This window comes from Biomphalaria glabrata, chromosome 18, assembly GCF_947242115.1.
Source record: "Biomphalaria glabrata chromosome 18, xgBioGlab47.1, whole genome shotgun sequence".
Taxonomy (NCBI): Eukaryota; Metazoa; Mollusca; class Gastropoda; family Planorbidae; genus Biomphalaria; species Biomphalaria glabrata.
Genome location: NC_074728.1, coordinates 4,046,152 through 4,072,004, shown reverse-complemented (window position 1 = coordinate 4,072,004; position 25,853 = coordinate 4,046,152). Strand labels below are relative to the sequence as shown.

Here is a 25,853-nt window from a genome sequence, read left to right as displayed (position 1 = left end):
ACAAGCTCCTCAGGGATAGCTAATATCTTTCTTCAGGGAACAGAAACAGGACAAAGAAGAAGAGGCAGACAAAGCGATGGGAAAAGAGCATGGACAGGCCTGTCGTTGTAAGAAATTACATTCCAAGCAAAAAGTTGCCTGATTTTGATAGAAAGTTGCTAGATGTCTCTGGAAATCTCACCAACGAAAAAGACTCACCTTTTATTGTCAAATTGATATGTATTTGGAGCCTGTCTTCTTCTTCAAAGTATACTTCGCACTTGTAGATTCCACTATCTCCTCGTTTGAGATTATGCATGAGTAAAACAATTTTCATCACGCCAGCTTTGTTGCACTGATTAGCCTTATATCCGGTCGCATCGATAATCCCGTCTCTGTCTAATTGGTTATCCTTTTGGAGAAGCGAATCATGGAGGAATAAGTTATTTGTAAAGTCGTATCAAATTGTTATAGCCAATCAAATATGTAACGATGGCTGCCTGGTCGTGTGGTATGCGCTCTGGACCGACGTCTCGATTGACCGGATTCAAACCCTGTCCGCCCCCCAACCCCATCTAGATGACGAAAAAACAGTACGAGGTAAATCTTTTTGTATGAACCTTTGACCCGGGAAAGGCTTTTATCTCTAGGCCAGAATAAAGAATGTCGTGTCAGTAATCCTTTAAGGATTACTCTCCCTTTATATAACAAGGGCTAAATTCTATACAGTTAAATCATTAAAAGCAAGGTCTATTCACAGTTAAAATAGTCAAGGTAGTAAAAATTTAATATTTCGGTAAAAATCGTATGTAAATATCATATGTTCACAAATTCATAAACCAGATCTTCGTAGACAACCCCAACTCCCGGACAAAGCCCAGTACCTTCCCAGGGTTTAACATACAGGACCTAAGTGTTTAACATTCAGGATATAAGTGTATAACGTACAAGACATAAGTGTAAAATATACAAGAATTTACGTTTTTTAAAGTACATGACCTAAGTGTCTAATTTACAGGACCTAAGTGTACAACTTACAGGACCTAAGTGTACAACGTAGAGGACCTAAGTGTATAACGTACAGGACCTAAGTGTACAACGTAGAGGACCTATGTGTACAACGTAGAGGACCTAAGTGTATAACGTACAGGACCTAAGTGTACAACGTACATGACCTAAGTGTACAACGTACAAGACCTAAGTGTACAACGTACAGGACCTAAGTGTACAACGTACAAGACCTAAGTGTACAACGTACAGGACCTAAGTGTACAACGTACAGGACCTAAGTGTATAGCGTACAGGACCTAAGTGTATAGCGTACAGGACCTAAGTGTATAGCGTACAGGACCTAAGTGTACAACGTACAGGACCTAAGTGTATAGCGTACAGGACCTAAGTGTATAACGTACAGGACCTAAGTGTGTAACTTAAAGAGACTTACATCAAAGCCGTCGTTTCTAGGGTACGTGAGAAGTTTCTTTGTATTTCTGTCATAAAGAATCAACTTAACGATACATCGTGTGTCCGTGATCTTTGCTGTGCATGTGATGTTTGCTGATCCATCCTCAAGTACTTCAACTGTTTCAACGTCACGTGCTTCAACTTCATTCCGTCAGAAGGAGAGGAAAATATGAATTGGATTGCCAGTATATATATATAGTAACAAAAACAATGTCGACTCATGGCGCTGTGATACCATTGCGAACACAAACACTGGAGGTAAATTGACAAGCTAATCCAAAAAAAGTTTAAAACACGTAGGTCTTAATGTTCATCTTGAATGTAGTGTAGCTTTTCGTCTGTCAGAAATCAATGAGGAGCGAGTTCCAAACCTATGTTCCGTGCACTGAAAAGACCGCAGACCGTAGCTTTTGAGGGAGAAACGTGGCACCACTAGAAGCGTCCATTGAGCGCAGGGCTCTCTGGTGGACATATGGAGTAATCAGTTCGCTAAGGTACAACGGTATGTCTTTATTATAGAGACACTGATGACGTAGTGTGGCCACCTTTCTAATCGATTCTCGATTTCACATGAGGCCAATGGAGTGCGCGCAAGAGAGTAGTAGCAGAATGTCGTCTTGTTTTTCTAAGGGCTATTCGTGCGGCGTTGTTCTGAATTCGCTTCAGCTTAGCGATTTTGACATCGGGTATACCTGTAAATCATGTATAATTGTTCTCAAACAAGTGGCGTGCTGGGTACCAAAGTATGCCCATGCAGTAATTATGATTCGGCCCACAACTTACTTGCATATGATATGAATAAAGCTGAACGCAAGCATTTAAACATGTTGTATTTCTACATGCTAATATACGGGCTATAGATCATCTCATTTGTATCTACATTCCAAACGCAGTCTTCGTTAGTTCATGACATTATTGTGGTTTAATAATTCACAGAGTACAGCATATATATATCTGCTCCTCCTTAGTGATTGATAGTGATCGAAGTTTAGCACATTTCTCATATCTCATGGACTCGAAGATGACTGGAAAGTCCAATCCTCGATTGAAAATGCCGGCCGCATACTTGGCATGGGTAGGTATGTCCAGTTGCAGACAGGCCTGCTTCTTCTCTCAGCTTTTTTGTTGGTTCGGCGCTCTTTCACCCCTGGCCACTCTTCTTGCTTCAAATTTCGAGTCTCCGAGACTCACTGCTTCACGCCAAGACGAGCGATTGAGAGCTAGTACTTCCCAGCCTTAAATGTCGATATTGCATTCCTTAAAGGAGCACTAGAGAGTGTCTTTGTAGCGCTTGTATTGACCTACCTGGGAGCGCTTTTCTGCACACAGGAGCACAACGGCTTAATGGCTGTTAGTTTCATGTTTTATGCTTTCTAATGTCGTCTTGATGGTCCCGGGACCGGGATCGAACTCTGCTTGCCACACCCTCTCCCTACCATTCTGTGGGATAATTGTTTTGTTTTTTTTTTTGTTTTTTTTTTGAAGTAATAACCAAAACAAGTAAAACAAAACAAAACAAAAATGTTTAAAGGATATGAAAACAAACGTCCTTGCAATAAATAAATGTCTCAGAAAGGGGTCCGTAGGTTCCTAATTAACAAACTACTGGGGTTGATCCTTGTCTCCACAAGAAAGGGGTCCGTAGGACCTTAATTAACAAACTTCTGAGGTTTATCCTTGTCTCGACATGAAAGGGGTCCGTAGGTCCCTAATTAACAAACTACTGGGGTCGATCCTTGTGTCCGAAACAATATTTTGTGAACGTCGTTACCACCAGACCTCAACTTGAAACCCTGCAAGGGCTCTTGCGTCATGATACTTTTTAGCTCGTTCTTTACATGTAGAAACATACAGAAACCTTATTTCACAAGTCACTTACGAATATTATAGCTTTTTTTAAATTTAGCGCTACTTTCATGCTTATAGCTAGCGTCATGGACCAATCCCATTTGTGGACCAGTGGGGGAGGGGATATCTGGAAGACTTTTTTTTATCGGTGCTGCCTTTAGGCGCTCAGTAAAGAAAACTATGCTCGAGTCGGGTGTCGAAACTCGAGCCCCCTTCATAGGTAGCCAAACCCAAGTTCAAGAATAATTAGCCTCTCGACCACGCATCCTAATATTATTAGAACATTAACACTAACTGGAAAGTCGAGCTGATAATTACAAAATACCCTCCCACTTAATATATCGTGCCTCTAATTCCGTCGGAACAGTTAATACAAGACAGTACTCTTTGCTATCATCTCCATAGTACCAAATCAACTGTAACCATTGTCCTAATATTCCAAGTGGCATATTTCTTTTCATCCATTTGATATGTCAATTGTTAAAGCCGAGTAAATCAACGTCAAATAACATGATTGTTTCAAGACACTGCTCCACTGTTTCGTGATAGCATTTAGGAATACTTAATTATTTAAAAGCATCGGAAGAAGGCGTAGCACGTGCATATTCAGGAATTATGGTCTGGACCTTTATGAATATTAGTGAGTGCTTTCATGTGGTGTAACTTGGCATAATCTCCAGGAGTATACGAAGTTAGGAATGTTTCTTCTTGAAAGATTCAGCACAGATTACAATGTTTAAATGTTTTGCCAAGGGAGATTACTGTGCCATCAAATTTGTTAACTCAAGCCACAATGCCACATTCAATTTGTTCACACATCTTTGACATGTCTTGTTTGCTCAAGACCCCATTTTCTATTGCAACATAACAATATTTACATTCTAAACTATTAAGATTAATAAAAACACTAATAAAATTTGCTCTATGAGCTAGAGATTTATTGTCAACACCAGATCTTCTATTAATTTTCTTAACTAAAAAGTAAATCTATCATCTACTAAACTTCATCTGATATTTAAACTTTTGACCTGGGGGTGTCTTGCATAGCCTAGTCCTGCTTAGCCAGGGACAAAATCTCAACTCACACAGTTCTATTGGGCTCAGTGTTCATTTTGGTTAGGACACAAAAATCATAACTTTCTAACTGCTGAACATACGCTAGTCATAACTTATACATCATTGGAAACCTCTAATGAAGTACTTTAATGATGTATTAACAAAATTGTTTTTAGTTTTTTTTTTAAGATTATTCTTTTATAACCTCAGTAAATATCTATAGGGCTGTAAATTATAGTTTGAAGACTATTTTAATATATGAATTTAAGCAAAGTGTAACTTCAAATCCAATAAAATTTAAAGAAGCTAGTTTGATCTAGATGTATATTTACATGTCAATACATTGATGAGAGAACGCATTATCCATTCTTAAGCCACTAGTAAGAAATATGAAAGTTAGTAAAACAGTGTTTTCGCTTACCTGGAATGGCAGTTGCAATAAGGAAGTAATAGATCCAGTAAATCATTTCTGGTAGATTTATTTTCTGATAGCAAACAAATCGTTTCATCTTTTTAAATATTTTTTTTTTGAATGGTGCGTTTTAGTGCGCGAGTAGGAAGCGCGTAATTTCATATCATTTTTTTTACCTTTACCTACCTCTTAGTCTATTGGACCGTTGGGGCACTATGCAAGACTCGTCGACCGTTTTTCTCCATTCCTCTCTGTCTTTCGCCTTAGTTAGAACCTCTTTCAATGGCAGGACCGTTCATTCTTTTATGTTATCCTCCTATTGCTTTCTCAGTCTGCCTCTTCTTTTTTTTCCTGGTACAGTTCCTTGAAGGAAGGTCTTAGCGAGCCCCGAAGATCTTGTAAAATGGCCATAGATTTAAGTTTGCGTTTTCTTACGATAGTTAACAGGTCATCATGGGGTCCAATCGCTGCAGTAACCTTGTCTCTAATCACTTGGTTTGTGTTGCGCTCTCTGAATGTCACATCAAAAGTCGGCATCAAACATCTCTGACTCTGAAAAAATCCTCCTTTGTTCTAGCTAGCATTTAAATCGGACAATTACTGTGAGAGATCAAGAGTTAAATTTTCTAATTAGTTTTTAACTTGAAACTAAATCTTTTTTTCCCTAATGTTATCAGAGCATGGAATGGGTTGCCTAAGGCAGCCAGGAAAACTAATGACTTGGCAGAGACATGACTAGATGCATAACGCGTGGGACGTAATCATCTTCTTTTTTGAAGTAATGTCTGTATTTTATAAGATAAGATAAGATATGAATCAATTTTGTGAATTGTGTAGTTTTTAGTTTTAAAAGTTTTATTTAGTGTTAATTGAGACTTCCAAGAATCCCTGCGGCCCCATTTCATTATCGACATTGCTTGAATAGATAGCGTAGCCATCAGAAAATAAATTTGCCAATTATAAAGTTTCATTGTCCAGTGTATAGATTACTGTTACGTGCGCATCGTAGGGTGAATGTGGATGTGTGCGAATGCGTGTTAAAGAAAGTAGGATGAACTGAAAGCGGAAACAAATAGTGTTTACGGTGTTCAGCTATTTATCACCATCATCAAACTCCATTAGAGTGAGGGCTTGAGTGGCTCAAACCCTCTCTTGCAAAAGCCCTGGACAGAAACACCGCTGTCTTGCGTAGTGCATACATGTCGCCATACAGGTCGAGAATTTTTGGTTTCCCAAACCTGTCGAGACGGAAATCAGCAAATCTGAAGCAGTCAAAAAGAATATGAGACACAGTTTCCTCTTCTTCTCCTCAGCGGGGGCACCATGAGGAGTTGAAATTCGGCCATAGCCGTGAGAAATATGAGGCAACAGGACAGTGGCCTGTCCTGCACTGTGCCATAATAGCTTGCTCAGGCCTGGACAGCCTCCACCTCGGGAAAGTGCGGTCAGGGCGCCTCATGCGCTCCAAGACTTCACGGGCTTTTTGGGGCTTGTCCTTTCACTTAAACTACTTTTCCATTTCTATTTTTTTCTAGACTATAGCCAGAGCATGATGACAACTCACAGCCTGCTTGGTGGGTGGTGTTTGCCCTCCCTTGTGGGTTAAGGCGTCTGCAATGGTGTTGCCAGTCAAACCTATGTGACTCGGTACCCACTGCATTATCACAGGTTGTTGTTGTTGTGTGTGTGTGTGGTGTGTACAGTTATTAAATTACGATGCTTATGTATGTATAAAAGAGTCTCATAACAATAACTATGTATAATGTTTAAGAGGAATAAAGATAATGATAGACATCTATTAGACAAATTCCAATAGCTAACGATTTTAAGTTATATGTATCTCCTTCGCTAAAAGAAAATCTTAATCGACCACAAGTGGACAATGGTTATGCTTGCCCCGAATGTGGCAAAATATGTAGGTCACAGCTGGGGCTGCGTAGCCACGGGAAATACTGCACTCCTCATTAATCTTTGGACTCGAAGACAAGCCTTATTATATTCCATTCGGGTAACTGCTTTGTCTGTATCAAGACTGGCAAAATATGTAGGACTTAATTGAGTCCACATGGCCACCTAAAAGACTACACTTATGACTTATCCTTAATCTTTAAAATCGAAAACATTTTTTTTTCTAAATATTACAAATAATATGTGGTTATTGTATTAGAAAAGTGAATTAATATTTTCGGATATGAGCAAAGTGCTTTGTATTTAGCATACAGAACACGTCATCTTGGTATAGAATTTTTTAAAATAGAACACTATAATTTTTACGCGTGCTTAAATCACTATCCTTTCTTTTGACCTGTATGTTCCGTAAGGTTGCTAATACCAGAATAATAATGGATATAATCACTGCGCTTTCTAATTTAAAATGCTTTCATTGGCGTGCGTCTCAAATAGCACCCCTGTCCAACTCTTGGTCTTGGCCTTCACGTGTGGATCAGATATTGAGTCTATAAGAAGTGATAAGAAGTGATATTACTAACAGGAGAATAGCTTAATTGAAGCAGGTGGCTGAACCAATAATATTCTGGCAGGAGCGGGCTTTTTAGCCCAAAAGAAGATAGACTTTGGAAGTGTGGGCGTGTGTGTTTCTATGGTTACGGTCGAAAGATGTTAGTAATTGGTTGTGTGACATACAGTTCGATTTCCTTAAAAAATATTATTACTTAACTTAAAATTACATAGGATTTTTTATTATCTTATATCACCTTGTTATCGTCTTTATTATACTTAAAGTAATATTCAATATTGCTCAAAAAGAAGTTATTCAAGTTATTGGAAGTTTTCAGTTACATTACGCCTACAGCGGTTTAGTTGTCTACCAGAAGTTTGGTGTTACAAGTCAACGACCGAACACAACAGGGCGTCAACCTAGAGGAAAAATACATGAGACGGATACCATTAGGCCGCTTGCTAAACCCTGACAGAGACTGCGACGCCTCTGATCAGAAACTGTATTGTCAATTGCCGCTTCTTGCAATGCATCAGCGTGAAAATGGGAAAAAAACTGATTAGTTTGCGACATCGATCGGACCATAGCTAATGCCCAAACATTCATCTAATTTCTGTGAGGTGATCCGCTGCCCTTTCCAAATCAACTCAAGATAACATTAAGAAACTGGAACAGACACAAAATAGAGCAGTGAGATTCATAACAAATGAATATTCACATTTGACTAGAGTAGCTCCTTTAGTAAAATCACTAAATTTAGAAAGCCTTCAGGACAGAAGACTCAAAAGTAAAGTAGCAATCATACATTAAACACTGAACCATTATCTTCAAATACAAAAACAAAATTTAATAAAATACTCTGAAAGACACAAAGATAAAGGCACATTCCTTATCCCATATGCTAGGACAAATTTGTACAAATACTCCTTCTTCCCTAGTGCTATTAGAGCATGGAATGGGTTGCCTGAGCTAGCCAGGAAAACCAGTGACTTGGCAGAATTTAAGTCATTGGTTAATATGCATGACTAAATGCATGACGTGTAGGACGTAATCATCTTATTTTTTGCAGTAACGTCTGTATTATATAAGATAAGAAGATAAATGAGATGATAAAGAAAATATAAAAATTTAAAGGAAAAAGAAATGAAAGAAATATTCTGAAAACGTGAATAGATAAAAAATAAGGAAGACAAGAAGAAACGAATTGAGAGACAGAGAAAACAGGAGTGCGTTAGAGAGAGAAAGAGGAGAGAGAGAGAGAGAAAGAACGATATAGAAAAAAAGAGAGAAAGACAGAGAGAGAAAGAGAGAGAGAAGAGGAGAAAGAGAGAGAAAGAAAGAATGAAAAATAGAGAGAGAGAAAGAGGAAAAAGTAAGAGAAGGAAGATAGATAGAGAGAAAAGGTGAGAGAGAAAGAGAGCGAGGGGGAGATAAAGAGAAAGAGAGAAAAAAAATAAAGAGAAATAGAGAAAGAGACATAGAAAGAGAGAGAGAAAGAAAGAGATGGAGAGATAGTAAGAGAGAGACAGAAAGAGAGAGAGAAAGACGGGAAAAGTATATATATAAAAAAGCACACCACAAAAGGAAATAACAGCGAGTAAGAGAGAGAGAGACTACAGATGGAGGTAGAACAACAAAAAGCCTTGAACATAAATTATTATATTTAAAGTTTATTTATTTACAATTTTCAAAGTTGAAAAAAAAAACACCTCTAAAGTTACATGAACAACAAATTTAGTATACATAATTTTGTTAAACCTTTAATATCGTTATTATAGTACCATAAAAGTAATGTTTACAATTCTAGCTGCATTGCAATGAAACTGCACCAGTCAACTATTGTATAGGAGTTTCTGACATTGATGCTATTGAGGTGTTTGATCTTGTCAAATGTTCTAGAAATTTAAAAAAAAAAAAGGGAATTTAGCTATTTAGGTAAAAACTAATAATTCGAAATCATCGTTTGTCATAATCAGAAATATATCAAATCTATTTCTTTTAACAAGAAGTCTACTTAAATATATAGGGCATTCAAAAGTTTCGTATAATGTTTTAGTTCAAATCTCTGTGTTACATAAGAGCAACATATAGTTTAATATCTTCTGTTGTGTGAAATTCCCACATGAAAGTGTGTGTGTGTGTGAGTAAGAGTGTTAGCTTTCTTGGAATGATTCACACGTTTAAGCCAGAGTTAAGCTCAAAAACATTCAGTTAAAACATGAATCCTCCTACAAGCTTGGCGGCAAAGTTTGACTTTTCCAAATCATCCTTGCCAGAGGTATCCTCTGAGAAACAGGATCAAACCATCTTAACGTCTTAGATCAAATTTTGGAGAGGGGTTTAAAATCAAAATCTTCCTTAGGTGTGCTCATGTGATTTTGGGATTGTCGTTTGCATTTTTTTTTCTTTATACAAGAGAGGGATTTAAATGCAAAACCCCTTGGTAGTGGGTTTCAAACTCAAACCCCCCTGGTAAGAGGTTTTTAAACTTAAAATCCCCTGGTAGGGGTTTTCAAACTCAAGGCCCCTGGTATGGGGTTTTAAACTCAAAACCCCTGGAAGGGGGTTTTAAACTCAAACCCCCCTGGTATGGGGTTTCAAACTCAAAACACCTTGGTTGGGGTTTCAAACTCAAAACCCCTCAAAACCCCCTGGTAGGGGGTTTCAAACACAAAAACCCCTTGGCAAGTGATGGTTTAGTATTAAAATTTCACCTAAAATAAACAAAAATTAAAGCAAAAGATCAGTCACTAAACTCCAACACCCCCTTTTCTAGGGGGGGGGGGAGATTTCATTTCCCCACCCCCACCCCGGCTACGCCTATAATAGTTATATATATATATATATATTTACAATTCATAACGGGGAAATATAAAGGGGTATAACTCCTCTTTTACCCACCACTTCAGTCAAGTACAGCTTCTTTTCATGTTTCAGATATCAAACAAAATATTTAATTACAAATAGTTACTAGACTAATTTTTTTTAATTATTTTTTTTTATTCTTGTGTTTTCATGTAAAAGAAATAATTTGCAAATTTCAGCTAGATCCGAGATTGGGTGTCGGAGAAATAATGTGTACAAACTTTGTACCAGACAGACATACAGACAGACAAACTAGGTAGATATCATCTTTCTAAAAAAGTCATGAAACCTACCTGGTTTTGCTGTAATATCTACAGCTGTTTCAGAAGATTCTACATGGACAAGGAACAAAGATACAAATTGTACATTACTAAAAATACTACATTATTTGGGAAAAATGATACACTTCATTACTTGGAACAAAGATACATTTTCACGTCACATGAAACAAAGATATAAATTAGTGCATTATACTTTGAAGAGACATTCATATGTCTTTTATCTGTATTAACAAAGACATTTAAATTCTTTTTTAAAAGCTGAAAAGAAAATCTTAATCGACCACCCGCGGACAATGGTTATGCTTGCTCTGGAAAATGGCAAAATATGCAGGTCACGGCTGGGGCTGCTTAGCCACGGGAAATACCGCATTCCTCATTAATCTTCGGACTCGAAGACAAGCCTTATTATAATTATTTTAGCTTTGAGAGTATGCCAGTTTGTAATTAAATATTGTGCATTGTGACAAGTAACAGAAAACGTCAGGCGTGGCCAGAGAGACTAATGGCTTTGCAGAACAGGAGTACACAAAAAGAGAATATGTTTTGGCCTTGACGTAAAGACGTTGTGAGCAAAACGTGCGCCCGGTGCAAGGAAATTTACTGGCGCCCCCGCCCTCATTTTCTATGAACAACAAATAAAAATATAGGCTTTTAAATAAAAAGTATTTAATAATATAATATATATATATATAGCCTTAGAATGTAGACCAATCTAAAATATCTACAATAATTTTTAGGCGCCTCTCTGCGTGATGCGTCCCTTTATGGTTGGCACTGGGGAATAGGGCCACCTTGCCCCCAACCCCTCACTACGCCTATGGCTTGAAGCAAGAATCACGTCGAAGGAATTCTTAGTTTAAACCTTCGGATCTACAGATATGACGATTATCCCAATTATGTACACAAACTACGTTGGTAGTATTCAAACGCCTTATCAACATATTGTTGTCAGCTTGTGAGCTCTTCTTGTTGCTATCTCTCTTGAATGTGACGACATCTTGTTTAATATTGATTAATAATTTACAAGTCCTCGAAGTCTATAATCTTGTGAAATAAGTCTAGACAAATGCAAAGACACCAACATATTGAAGTACCCTGGACACTTTTAAAAACGCTTAACTCAGGTTGCATTTCCGTACCTTAAAGCATGGATATCTGCTTTTAAGGTTTTATGACATGAAATAGAAGTTGCGAAAGGCCGGAAAACTCAACGCCACAGGCCGTAGCATGGGAATCACTAGTTTACAAGAATGTAGATGAAAACTGATAGAATGAAGAAATAAAACGGAAAATATCAATCAGTGGATCCTGGCATAAATAAGGAAATGTGATTAAATATGGCAGGTAGAAACATTTCATTTTACACCATGTGCTCTGAACCATAGGGTCTCAAATCTAAGTATAACTTTGAGATCCATGTAGTTCAATAGTTACAATTGTTTTAGGCCAATGCAGGTTCCCAGTCTCTGTCAGGATGTTTCAGAAGCACTTGTCGTCAGCGTGAAGTACATAGAAATAACAAAATTATGATTACAGACATTGCGATCTATATAGCAAGTAATTTTAAGGTCATCTGTTTCTGTGGCCCACGGTTAACGAGGGTATTTTGTAGCCAGCACAACGACCTACCGCCTTTACCTTTTCCCAACTAACGTCGAGTATCTATGACAGCTGGCTGGAATCAGCGGTCCCATGAACTCCCGATATTGATATTCCAGTCTTCACCAGGATTCGAACCCGGAAATTTTCATTTGTTACAAATCTAATAACTCTGTCTGTCTGGTAAAAGGCGAGTACGCGTTATTTCTCCTACACTTAAAATTAGATTAAGTTAAAACTTCGTACAATTATTCATTGACACAGACCAGGCATACTAATAAACTATTCACATGTGTGGCTAAATATGTTGGGTTTAGTCCCCCTAAATAATCATTAACGTTATTTCTTTCTCACGCTTTCACCGAACAAGTTTATACATTAAACAATTATTTATTGTAACTATTGTGAATCAACAAACAAATAAACCCCATTGTTCAATTTATTATTGTTCATTTTTTTTGTTATGGAATAAGGGAAAATACCTTGTTATTTGTACATATAGTTTTAAAAACTGAGTTCTTCCCCTTTATATTAGCTTTTTTTAAAATTTTCCGCTTGTTTGGACCATTACAGTTATCCTGTTTTAGAATTTTGTAACATATTACATATAAAAGCAAAATACCTCGTCTTTGTTCTGTGATTTCTTGTATGGCTTTATCTTTTTTTTCTCCTTTTGAAATGTCTAAACCGCTCAAGCAAACGACAACTACTAGAAGGAGGATGACCATCAAATAGTACCAGAAGTTCTCCAAGTCAAAGCCTGAATGGGTGTGGTACGGGTTTTTGGTCACTCTTGAAATGAGCGCAGTTGTGGTGGTGTTGGTCAAATCCTGGTAGTCTCCGCACCAGTCTATACATCCTTCGAAGCAGTACGGACCCCCCGTGCCGTTAGGGCACACACGGCAGTAGCCTTCGTAGGTGCACATCATGTCTGGGCATGAGATGCTGCAGATGTCTGAGCAATCAGGGCCGTATGTTGGAGGGGCACACTCTGTTGAGAGAATTTCGTTGTTTTAAATCTCAGAATAGAGCAGGGTAAAGTTCTGAATGTAAAGGGGATTTTAAAATAATAAGATAACATTAAAACAAATACAACAAGCATAAAAAATTGATTCCTGTCTTGTCTATGTCAATAAATAATTGTGCGAAGTTTTAACTTTATCCAGGATTGGGTGTCGAAGAAATAACGTGTACAAACCTTTGCCAAAGAGAGACAGACAGAAAGACAAACAGACAGATTGAGTTGATATAAGCTTTGATAAAAGAACATCAGACAACTGCAATCTCATACAGAAGCAGATATTATAAAAAGTCATGAAATTCAAGATATCATGAATATATATTTATACTGTTAAGACGTGGGATTGAACTAAAGAAAAATATCTCACCCATTCTCAGATCGCTGGTATCTCTCTGACTGCAGAACCACAATCCAACTATGATCAATCAATATCCCCGATAAAAAGAAATAATGTCACAATCTCCAAATCAAATTTTAATATCCCGATTCACTAACACAATAGAAAACAATCCTCAATCCTCCAGTGACTTGGCAGAATTTAAGTCATTGGTATATATGCATGACTAAATGCATGACTCGTAGGACTTAATCATCTTCTTTTTTTGAAGCAACGTCTGTATTATATAAGATAAAAAGATAAGATCGAGAAATCCAAACTCATAACTCCAGTTTCTTAAGACATTTACACACTAGTTCAGGTCATTTACACCCAACAGCATCAACAAAAAAAAATCACCCTACTTTGCACGTGGGAAAAAAAAAATTATCAGTCAGGGAGGAACAGGGTTACAACAATACATTTAAAGGCACTGTTATGCTGGTCACGTCTTGGGCTTCTCATGGTCCATGAAGTATCAGTGTTAAAGAAAGCATCAAAACACCCGTCTTCTTTGGTTTCATAGATAAATGGATAAAAGTCTATCTGTAGTGAAGCAAACAGAGGCCGAGAATAATACTTAATCCAACAACATGGCCTCCTGTTAAAGCTGACATGTCTATTAGAACGCTATACTAAAACTCACACTCATCAGTTAGCTCAAAACATTCTGGAATCCTCCACATTAAAGATCATCGTAAAAAAAAAAAGCAAGATAAAAATCATTGGCCATATTTTAAGATTTGTTTGCGCTCGTAAAGACCTTCCTTCATGGAACAGTACCAGGAAAAAAGAAGAAGAGGCAGGCAGAGAAAACGATGGGAGGACAACATAAAAGAAAGGACAGGCCTGACATCGAAAGAGGTTCTAAGGCAAAAGACCGAGAGGAATGGAGAAAGGCGGTCGACAAGTCTTGCATGGTGCCGCAACTATCCAACAGACTAAGGCATTGGTAAAAAATAGTCATTTCGACAGCACGTCATTTCAAACCAAGATTAAAATAAGTGCACTAGTGAACACAGTGATAGTGAGCACCTTTAGTCGTATTGCGGAACAAGATATAAATGTATCACTAGTTTTAGGTGTGAACTAAATTGTAGGCTAACTTATCTCCATAGGTCTCTACTTCACAGATCGCCACCACACTGTTCGAGTAGACAGCCTCTATACTTAGGGCGAAGACCCGAATCTGTGGGATGATGGAGACTCTTCTCGCTGTTCCACCAGTCCAGGTGTATAGAGTGGTGCCGTTGTCGTCTTTCAGTGTTAAAACAAAAGAATCGTTGTTCGAGGTTATTGCTGTAACACATAACACATTTCTTTGTAAAGAGACAACATCCATTATACAACTTTACAAAAAATATAAATAAACAAGGTTACAAAAGACAGTTTGTGTGGAAACACAAACTCAAAATCGGCCCCCGAAGTAAAATGTTTTACATAATTCGGATAATCCTTCAGAGTTGAAGATAGTTTACTTCCTAGTCCAAACCTCCCACAGGACGACGGGGGATGGGAGCAGGCAGGGTTTGAACCTTCGATCGTCGATAAATCCAAACGACAGTCCAGCGCGCAAACCGCACGACCAGTGGTCCACCCAGGTAGGCTTCAATATTTTCAGAAAGAACATCCGAATGAAATTATATCAAAGACAAATGAGAGAAAAGAATGGAGAAAGAAGGTTAACAGATCATGTGTAGTGCCCCAACCGTCCCGCAGATCAAAGGATACGTGAAAGTGAATGTAAAGTTAGATGTGAACCTGGCCTAACTAGTTTGTGGTCTATAGGGCAGATGATGTAAAGTTTATCTGTTTTTGTGGCCTACGGTTAACGAGGGTGTCATGTAGCCAGCACAACGACCAACCGCCTTTGCTTTTCCCTAACTAATGTCATGTACCAATTAGAGCTGGGTAGACTCAGAAGTTGAAAATCCTAGTCTTCACCAGGATTTGAACCCGGGACCCTCGGTTCGAACTAAATAAGTTAATTGTTTTTAAAAGGCTCAAACTCATTTCGAATCTTCAAAAAAAAAATTATAAAAAAAAATTCCGCTATTTAGAAAAAAACGTTCACGAAAATGATGTTTATAAGATTACTATTCGTCTTAAATTAGGTCTAACATATAATGCATACTAATTAGCTTTTTCTTATAAAAAAACTGCTTGCATAATTGATTTTAAAAATTAGAATTTTCGCTTTCAGGAAAAAAAAAAGTAGCCGTTGCATCAGAACTTTGAATGGTCTAAAATATTGTGAAGTCGGATTTTCAATATCTCTTCTAGTTTACGAGATCTAAACGGGACGGACGGACAGACGGACAGACGGACAGACATTTCGCACAAAACTAATAGCGTCTTTTCCCCTTTCGGGGGCCGCTAAAAATAGCTAAAAAAATAATTCAGCTCTGAGTGTCAAACTCTTGATGTTGACATGGTCAGCTCCTTGAACGATCGATACTAGTTCGTCCAGCGGTCACTGTACAACTGAGACAATCTTAATTGGTACGTTCATTATATAGCCATCTAGAACTAGATCTAGCGATAGTGTTTGCAGTTTTGATGCGGAGACCATGGCAGTCTGCGAAACTTTAAAAGTCATTGACTCTCAACTCCCACCAGGGAGGCCATATTCCTTCCACTGAACAGGCTGTAAGTTTTCGTCATGCTCTGGCTATAATAAAAAAAAAAAAAAAAACAGAAATGGAAAAGTGGTTTGAGTGCTGGGACAAGTCCCAAAAAAGCCTGTGGAGTCCGGGAGCGCATGAGGCGCCCTGACCGCACTTTCCCGTGGTGGAGGCCGTCCAGGCCTGAGCAAGCTATTATAGCACAGTGCAGGACAGGCCACTGTCCTGTTGTCTCAAATTTCTCACGGCTATGGCCAAATTTCGATTCACGGTACCCCCGATGCGGGGAAGAAGAGGAAACCGTGCCTCATATTCTGTTTGACTGCCTCAGACTTGCTGATCTCCGTCTCGACAGGTCTGGGAAACCAAACATTCTCGACCTGTATGGTGACATGTATGCACTACACAAGACAGCAGGGTTTCTCTCCAGGGCTTTTGCAAGAGAGGATTTAAACCTCTCAAGCCCTCACTCAAATGGAGTTTGATGATGATGATGATGTTGATTTAGATGACATATTTATGATTTAGTCTAGATTTATATCTAGATCTACTTCTAGATCTAGAAACTAGACGTAGTAGATAAATGCGTACGTAAATACGTAAATGTATAATTAAAGCTTACATAATCTATCAATAACCTTTAAAAAGCTTAAAATCAAATAAACAAATAAACAACTCAGTTATCGGTACACTAAAGCTGACTACGCCAATGTTTTATTTTTACTCCAATTTATCACACATTTTTTTTATTTTTATTTTTTATACATTTAAAAAATTCTATCGGTCAAACTAGAGTTTTCCCCGTGTGTCCAACGAAAAATCTTTGGAGCCGTTTTTTGAGATCAGCCCCTAGAATCCTCCATAAAATCTAGCTTGAATAGTGGTATTGCAATAACAGGTATGTAAATCTTTCTTTAAGATGTACTCAAATCTTTCTTATTTCATATTTTAGGGCTGATTGGTAGCGCGCTTCCGAATCAAGTGTTAATAAAGTTGAATCTCGGCGAAGAGATTTTCAGGAAACCCATCAATCCACCCAGCTCTAATGAGTACCTTTTTCATCATGGTGTCCTGCCTGGTTGAGCCACGAAGATTTGATATTGTTACGACGTGGGAATGAACTAAAGAAAATAACTCACCGAGTCTCAGATAGGTGGTATCTCTCCGATTGCAGAAGCACAATCCAGCTATGATCAATCAATATCCCCGATAAAAAAAATAATATCACAATCTCCAAATCAAATTTCCATATTCCAATTCACTAACACAATGGGAAACAATCCTCAATCCTCAGTCAGGAAATCCAAAAATCATAGATCAAGTTTCTTAACACACTTGCACACTAGTTAAGGTCATTTACGCCATACAGCATAAGCATAAATCACCCAACTTTGCACATGGAAAAAATGGTTACAACACTATTTTGGGTTTTTAGCTAGTTTAGGTCATCATACTGGCCAAGTGACAGCCTCTTCGCGGTCTCTAAGTTCAGATGATGCAAAGCTCGTTTGTTTCAATGGACAATGGTTAATGAGCGCAATATGTGGTCAGCATGACCAACAACCATATTTACTTCCCTGACGTATGCCAGGTACCTACTTGATGACTTAGACCTAAAATTTAAGATACCAGCCTATATCGGGATTCGAACACGAAACACATCGGTTCGGAACCAAGCACTTTATCACTCGGCCAACACGCTGAAATAAAATATATTCTAAACTAACTTTTTTTTTACCGAAATAGTCCATTGGTTATCATAAACACTAATTTGTCCATTACTTCTTAATTTCGTTTTGAAACAAGCGTTGTTTCGGCTCTTTTTCATGACACAATTATAACTTTCTCAAAACAAAACAAATAAGCTTAGATGTTCTATAGTAGGCTATAAGAGAATCCGGACTATGTACAGTTTCCACGAAGTATTCATTTTCTTTTGATGTTAATGTAATGTTTGTTAATATCAGCGCATTACGGCAACAATCATTGTAGAAAAAAAATACGGTGAACTATAAGTTTGCCTCCTAAACTTCTATTCATTCAACATGGAAAGTAAGAATTATATTGATACTGGAGGCGCTGTGAGGGAATGGTAAACGCTTGGCTTCCAAACCGAAGAACCCCAGGTTCAAATATCTATAAAATGGGATTTTTTTTTTATTTCGGGATCATTAGGGCTCCTCTGAGTCCAACCACCTCTATTGGATACCAGAAATTAGTTTGGGAAAACTAAAGGCGAATGGTCGTTGTGCTGGCAACAAGACACTCTCGTTAACCCATGATATGTTCCCCGTAGATCGTAAACTCTGAAAGGGGAATTTATTTTTTGTATGAGAAACAAACAAGCAAAGAAATAAAATGTTCAGAAAGAGAGAAAGAAATACCGCTAGTTCAAAGAGAAACAAAGAGATACCTCTAGTTTATAGGGAAACAAAGAGATACCTCTAGTTTATAGAGAAACAAAGAGATACCTCTAGTTTATAGGGAAACAAAGAGATACCTCTAGTTTATAGAGAATCAAAGAGATACCTCTAGTTTATAGAGAAACAAACTAATGAGCATCTCCGTACCTCCAAAGTTGAGCATAATCTCATCAATTCTCATGACATTAGAAAACCACAGCTTCCAAACTGGATTTAAATCGTTGATAGCTGAACTGGAACAGGATAGTGGCGTGTCCTTTGTCTGACCATCAACTGACAGTGACCCACGGCTAACTCGTCCCAACGTGTCATTGTAATAACTGGACATTTTTACTTCACTGCCTGGTGCTACATTACGTCCTGTTTAAAAAACATGAGTGGACATCACAACTAACACTGGACATCACAACTATGACTGGACATCACAACTATGACTGGACATCACAACTACGACTGGACATCACAACTATGACTGGACATCACAACTATGACTGGACATCACAACTACGACTGGACATCACAACTTACGACTGGACATCACAACTACGACTGTGACATCACAACTATGACTGGACATCACAACTACGACTGGACATCACAACTATGACTGGACATCACAACTAACACCTAAGGGAGATTTGAGGTATACATCAAGATAACAAACACACAGACAAATTTACTAAACTTAGAAGTATTCTAAGGCAGAAGGCAGAAGATTAAATCGTAAGTTAGCTATCATGTATAAAGCACTGATACTTAATTTACAAATACATAAATAAACCAAATTTAAAAAAAAACAAACTCTGACACAAAGATAAAGGCGCTTTTCTGTTTTTATTTCTAAAACAAACTACTGTTAAGTATATCTTCCCAAGTATCATTAAAGTATCATAAGAGCATTGAACGGTTTGCCTGAATCAGCCAGGAAACACAATGACTTTAATAGAGTTTGAGTTCTACTAGAAACCATAGGGTAAAAAACAAATCATGTTTACACAGGACTCTTGTGATCTTGTCGGGTACACCAGGTAGTGATAGTCAAGTGCATATCAAGTCGACTGACAAACTTTTGAAATAATAGCCAACAATATGCATAAGAAAGTACACCATTTTTAAGTTAACAGCATGACTTCCTATTAAAGCTTACATATTTTCATGACATGCATAATCCACATAGCACACTATAGGCAAATATGCCCATCTCGGAATTTAAAGATAGTCATACACAACCAATTCAAATGTTAACTAGACTAAAGTTATACAGACCATAATAAAGTTTTTAAAAGATACATGGATATAATGACAAAAAACATACTTATGCAGTAATACACATCAATTATTTTTTTTTTATTTACTTGCAAAATACCCTACACATCTTAATCGTTGTGAATGAAACTGGTTGAGCTGCCATATTGACCTCCCCTAAATTATCTTGAAATATATTTGATGACAAACTTAAATATCTCACACATAAGCCTCAATTATATTAAAACAGGCCTCGATTGTTTCATGACATGCTTTAACTACTCATTGGCAGACCGATAGGACTGCAGGTGGGACAGCAGGCATTTTTTTTTTTTTTTTGTTTTTTTTTTTTAAATAATAGAAATAATTTGCATTGGGCGTGATTTGCCTCTGAGTGTTTAAGGTCACGCTTAGTTCCCTTTAATGTACTTTTAGCGGAGAGTGCGTTCTGGCTGAAACTTCCTTCTGCGCTACAGTTTTCACTGTTTTACCGTTTCAACGGTACCTAATTACATCAATGTGGGAAGCGTGGTCGAGAGGCCAAGTGCGCTTGAACTTGGCTTGTCTTGGCTACCTAGAAGGGGGCTCGAGGTTCGACACCCGACTCGGGCAGAGTTGTGTTTACTGAGCGCCTAAAGGTAGCACGGAAAACCTTCTCCCAGATACCCCTTCCTCCCAACTAGTCCACACATGATATTGGACCAAAGCGCTCTGAGCATGCTATAAGCATGAAAGTAGCGCTATATAAAAAGCTATAATAATAATGTACGGTACATCAATGTATGTATTGATATTTCAGCAAAGGTGTCGTTAATAAAAGTTCCATGATTTAGCGGCATCGCTAGATCTAAGTCATGTTGAGTTTCAGGGTCTAAGGCTACGATGGAGCGTTTGGAACTCGCCCTTGGAGCCGTGACTGATCCTTTGATGAGTTTGAGTCTTGCATCATCCGTGTTGTTGTGTTTGGAGCCACCAGGCCGTATGGGCGAAACTGAGTCTGCGTGCGTGAGGTGTGTTCCTTTGTCCAATTGATATCGCATTATCTTATTATCCCATGATTTGTACATATTCAGAATATAAAGTAATTGTATTTAGTATTTGGAGGCGCGGTGGTTGAGCGGTAAAGGGCTTTGCTTCCGATCCGTGGTCTGGGGTTCGAATCATGGTAAAGACTGGGATTTTAATTTCAGGATCTTCGGGCGCCTCTGAGTCCACCCAGCTCTAATGGGTGCAATGTCAGATCCAGGGGGGGGGGGCGGTAGGGGCGATTGCCCCCCACCACTTGGCCGACCCCACCCCCCGGACGACTTTTAGTATAGAATTCACACAATTTGTATACGAATTTATTACTTATATTAATAACATATATTAATTATTTATATTTCAACCCATTTGTAGATTATTTCGCCACTCCCCCAGTATGTTGACCACTTATTTACATTCGGTTAATTATTGGTTTGTCCGATGGGCGGAAGGCGATTGTATGTATCGCCCCTCCCACCTGGTACAACCCTTTTTCATTTTATATTTACTAATGATAAAATTGAGATTAGAGTGTGTGTGCAACATAATATACAAATGGGTTCACACATCTATACGTAGCTTATATAGATATTCAACTAATTTTTGTTCACAAATTATGATTTCTCCATTAAACTGTTACGTTATTTTGGAGCCCTGAGTTGTCAAGTTCTTTAAGTTGGTGTGGTGCAGTTTGCAGAGAGCCTGGATAGTGCATATATATATATATATATATATATATATATATATATATATATATATATATATATATATATATATATATATATATATATATGCTGTACGAAGGCTTATGCATAGGGTTAGGGTTTACTGGGCGTTAGGGCTAGGCTTTGGAAAGAAATCGCCCTCCCCCCTCCAATGTTCTGGATCCGCTAGTGAATGGGTACCTGACATTGGTCGGGGAAAGTAAAGGCGGTTGATCGCTGTGCTGGCCACATGACACTCTCGTTAACAGTAAGCTACAGAAACAGATGTCCTTTACATCATCTGTCCTATAGACCACATGGTCTGAAAGAGGAATTTTTTAAAAAATTATTTAGTTGTAAATATTGTTATTGTTCAATGATCGCTGATCACTTATTTACAGTTCGGTTATTATGCAACTTGGTTTGCTGTTGCTCTTTAATTACTGCATTAACCTTTGGAGGTGTTGAATCCGGTTAATTATATCATCCTCGAGATCAATCCTTAGAAACCCACCTTGACACCTAGTTCTCTCGTTACGTGACTGTTTCTATTTCTCAGACAGACAACATGCTACACCACTTTTAAGAAGAACATTAAGACCTATCTGTTTAAACCTTTTTTTTAGATTAACTGTCAATTTAGCTGTCGTGTTTGTGTTTGTAATATTGTTACAGCGCCTTGAGCCTACATTTTGTTTGTTAACAGCGCTTTATAAATAAAATTATTATTATTATTATTATTATTTAATAATATTTTCAAAACACCACAATGGTCAATAGTTTTCAATTGCAACGATATAGATTGTTACACTTACCCGCGTTAACATAGACAGCACAGAATTGCCTTGGCTTTGTCGGTTCATCAAATGTTATAGACACCTGACAAATGTTCCTAGTTATTCTACACATGATTATCAAAGTGCTTTCATCTTCGTAGATGTCCCTTCGATCCTGGCATGGTCCAGTGAAGCACCGAATGTTGGGTATCTTTTCAAATGTGAGTTGAAGTCCCATCAGGTCTTCTGTAGACACAAGTTATAGAGCTCGGGAGAATAATACAATGAAACAGATAAAGTAGTGGGTAAAGTGTTGGCATGAGGACATTTTCTGAGATGGATTGCTATTCTACGCTTTATGTCAAGTTCCGACTTTTGTGAAAGAATTTGTCATTGAGCTTGTATTCGTCACGCGCTGGTTGTGTGTATGCGTTTAGTGTGGAAATGTTGCTCGTATTTGTATCTTTATGGCTATTGTCACAGTCGTTACGCTAAGCGGTCAATTGTAGCCGAACTGAATTTCAGTTTGATTGAACCAATAAAAATCTTATCTTATCTTATTTTTTTTTTGCTGTACACTTTAAATAGTGAAACGAAAGCAAAGATACCTTTGGATGCGGCTTCTATTTGTATCCAAGTAATTCGAGTGGCGCTTGAAAATGTGATTTTCAGAGGACTCATGACAGTGAAATTGTTCCAGCACTTAAAAGAATGGCGAAACTTCATTTCCTCTTGGCTGACATTAGCAGCAATGATAATGTCTTCTGTTCAGAGAGAATAGCTTTATAAAACATGCACACACAAAAAAAACAACAAAAAAAACTTTAATATAAATTTAGCCATTGATTGTTTTTTGTTTTTAGCGGCCCCCGAAAGGGGAAAAGACACTATTAGTTTTGTGTGGTTTGTCTGTCCGTCCGACGTCCATCCGTCCCGTTTAGATCTGAGAAACTAGAAGAGAAAATGAAAATTGGACATCATGATAATTTAGTACTGATGAAACGTTTATTTTTTTTTCTTTTCTGAAAGTAAATCATTAAATTTTTAAAATTATATATGCAAGCAGAATTAAAAAAAAACTACACCACTTTTAAATGAAAAACTTCAGGGAAGGTAAGTTATTTTAAAAGTCATGGACTTCTTCATTGATAATTTAAGATTCATTCATAGATTCGCGCATTGGTACAAAACAATCTGCATCTAAGGTCACAATGGTAAAAGTGTCAATAGATAAAATATATTTACCATTCATTAATTAAATCATTGAATAGAATATTGTTGCCAATTTATCTAATTTTGCAAGAAGAATAAATCTTTTTTAGTTTTTCTTTATCATGTGACATGTTATTAATTTTGAATGTATGGATAAGGTTAATAATTATTATTTTTAAAAAATATAAGTGTACACTAAATGAATATATGGAGATGCTGTGACTGAGGGGTAAAGCACTTAGAACCGGAAGTCCCGTGTTCAAATCCTGGTCAAGACTCACGTGTGAACCACTTCGGGGTCCGATGTTGAGTTTGTGTTTCAACACAAACTGTCTTTGTAAACTTTTTTTAAAGATATATTTAAAGCAAATTTCATTTTTTATAACCAAAATCTATCCCAGGCAACGCCTATTAGCGCTAGGGTGGAAATGGTGGTTAGAAGAGATGATTAGGCCAATAGGGAAGCAAAAAGAGAACCCCAGTTTGGGGTGCCTTAGAACACAGTCCACCGCACTGGTGACAATGGTAGAAAGCCCCAACAAATATGTCACTATCCACACACTGTTCTTGAAGAGGCCGATTTGTGGCGGACACCAGCACGGCTGATGTGGTTCAGAGAACAAGGGAGAGTTTCCCTTCTAATCCGAGTGTCCAGGGGGTACGAGCCATCATTAATGGTATGTAGTAATTTATATCTGCTTGGATCTTTACCACATAGAAACTTGTTCAGACAAGCAGATGGAGGCAAACTGCCATAGGCCTAGAGTTCCAAGGGTCTTAGACTCAACGTTTAGGACAATAACGGAGAAGAAGATAGACAAAATATATATTATACTAGATTTCTATTCTATATTAGCACAAAACTACTTTCGTTATGTGTGTGTGAGTTCATAGTTTAACCAGTAGTTTTGTATCGCCCCCTGTGTGCACTATTTTCACATTCTCCCCCACCCTAGCCTAGCCTCTGATTGACACGAAACCAAAGAACTAATTTACTTTTATTGACCATGTAAGCCAAAGAACTAATTTACTTTATTGACCATGTATGCCAAAGAACTAATTTACTTTATTGACCATGTAAGCCAAAGAACTAATTTACTTTATTGACCATGTAAGCCGAAGAACTAATTTACTTTATTGACCATGTAAGCCGAAGAACTAATTTACTTTATTGACCATGTAAGCCGAAGAACTAGTTTACTTTATTGACCATATAAGCCAAAGAACTAATTTACTTTATTGACCATATAAGCCAAAGAACTAATTTACTTTATTGACCATGTAAGCCAAAGAACTAATTTACTTTATTGACCATGCATGCCAAAGAACTAATTTACTTTATTGACCATGTAAGCCAACGAACTAATTTACTTTATTGACCATGCATGCCAAAGAACTAATTTACTTTATTGACCATGTAAGCCAACGAACTAATTTACTTTATTGACCATATAAGCCAAAGAACAAATTTACTTTATTGACCATGTAAGCCAAAGAACGAATTTACTTTATTGACCATGTAAGCCAAAGAACTAATTTATTTTTTTGACCATATAAGCCAAAGAACTAATTTACTTTATTGACCATGTAAGCCAAAGAACTTATTTACTTTATTGACCATATAAGCCAAAGAACTAATTTACTTTATTGACCATGTAAGCCAAAGAACTAATTTACTTTATTGACCATGTAAGCCAAAGAACTAATTGTGCTGATACTGTAAGACAAAGAACAAACTTACTGTATTGACACTGTAAGCCAAAGAATCCCGGAAGACATGCGACATTCTCCTGACAATCCCCGTTCTTCAGACACTGAGAGTTGTTGCAGTGGCACAACTTGTCACATTTAGTCCCAAACCAACCAGGCAGACAACCTGGCAACACATAATACATACAGAAATGGTTAAATTTCTTCTTTTTAAATATATAAAAACATTTTATTCTTGCTCTCTCTCTCTCTCTCTCTCTCTCTGTTCCTTGTGTTTCACTCAGTCTAAATGTCTTTTCCGCATTTACTTAGACTCATTGTGCATCAATTCTAATTCAGACTTTTGTCTTGCCATTAAAGTTGTATTATTAATTTATTTATGCATATTTACCAGTTTCTGTGTAAGCGGCTGTGTCTTCGTCAATTTTATTATCGTTGTCATCATCTAGGAGAGAGATATAGAATTCAAAATGGATTTTGTGTATGAAATTTAAATAATAGTGTACGTCTTACACTTTTCTTTTTCTTTCTTTTTCTTCGCCACCTTCTCCTTCCCACAAATCCCTTAGTCTGTTCAACCCTTGGGGCACCACACACGATCTGTCAACCGTCTTCTCCAATCCTCTCTGTTCATTTTGTCTTGGATAGAGTTTGATTTAATGACAGGCCTGACTATTCTTTGATTTTGTCTTCCCATCTCTTCCTCTGTCTTCCTCTTCTTCTTCTTCCTGGTACTTTTCCGCGAAGGAAGGCCGTTGCGGGGCCCCTAAGGCCTTT

At 37.6% G+C, this 25,853-nt stretch overlaps 2 protein-coding genes across 2 annotated transcripts in view; both read right to left on the bottom strand.

The window, feature by feature from the left end:
* LOC106068261 (uncharacterized) overlaps positions 1-4,855 on the bottom strand; it is a 31,825-nt gene extending 26,970 nt beyond the window's left edge. Inside the window, exons 1-3 of the mRNA XM_056017597.1 lie at positions 4,769-4,855; positions 1,424-1,584; positions 199-391 (exon numbers count right to left, since the gene is read on the bottom strand). Coding sequence (XP_055873572.1) covers positions 199-391; positions 1,424-1,584; positions 4,769-4,814 — 400 coding nt within the window. The 5' untranslated portion in view covers positions 4,815-4,855. The remainder of the gene's footprint in view (positions 1-198; positions 392-1,423; positions 1,585-4,768) is intronic.
* A 4,078-nt stretch (positions 4,856-8,933) lies between these two features.
* Positions 8,934-25,853, bottom strand: part of LOC106068259 (uncharacterized) — a 55,798-nt gene continuing 38,878 nt past the window's right edge. Inside the window, exons 15-23 of the mRNA XM_056017853.1 lie at positions 25,468-25,521; positions 25,108-25,242; positions 22,763-22,918; positions 22,194-22,400; positions 18,554-18,766; positions 14,466-14,658; positions 12,585-12,953; positions 10,376-10,414; positions 8,934-9,112 (exon numbers count right to left, since the gene is read on the bottom strand). Of these exons, the coding sequence (XP_055873828.1) occupies positions 12,926-12,953; positions 14,466-14,658; positions 18,554-18,766; positions 22,194-22,400; positions 22,763-22,918; positions 25,108-25,242; positions 25,468-25,521 (986 nt within the window). The 3' untranslated portion in view covers positions 8,934-9,112; positions 10,376-10,414; positions 12,585-12,925. The remainder of the gene's footprint in view (positions 9,113-10,375; positions 10,415-12,584; positions 12,954-14,465; positions 14,659-18,553; positions 18,767-22,193; positions 22,401-22,762; positions 22,919-25,107; positions 25,243-25,467; positions 25,522-25,853) is intronic.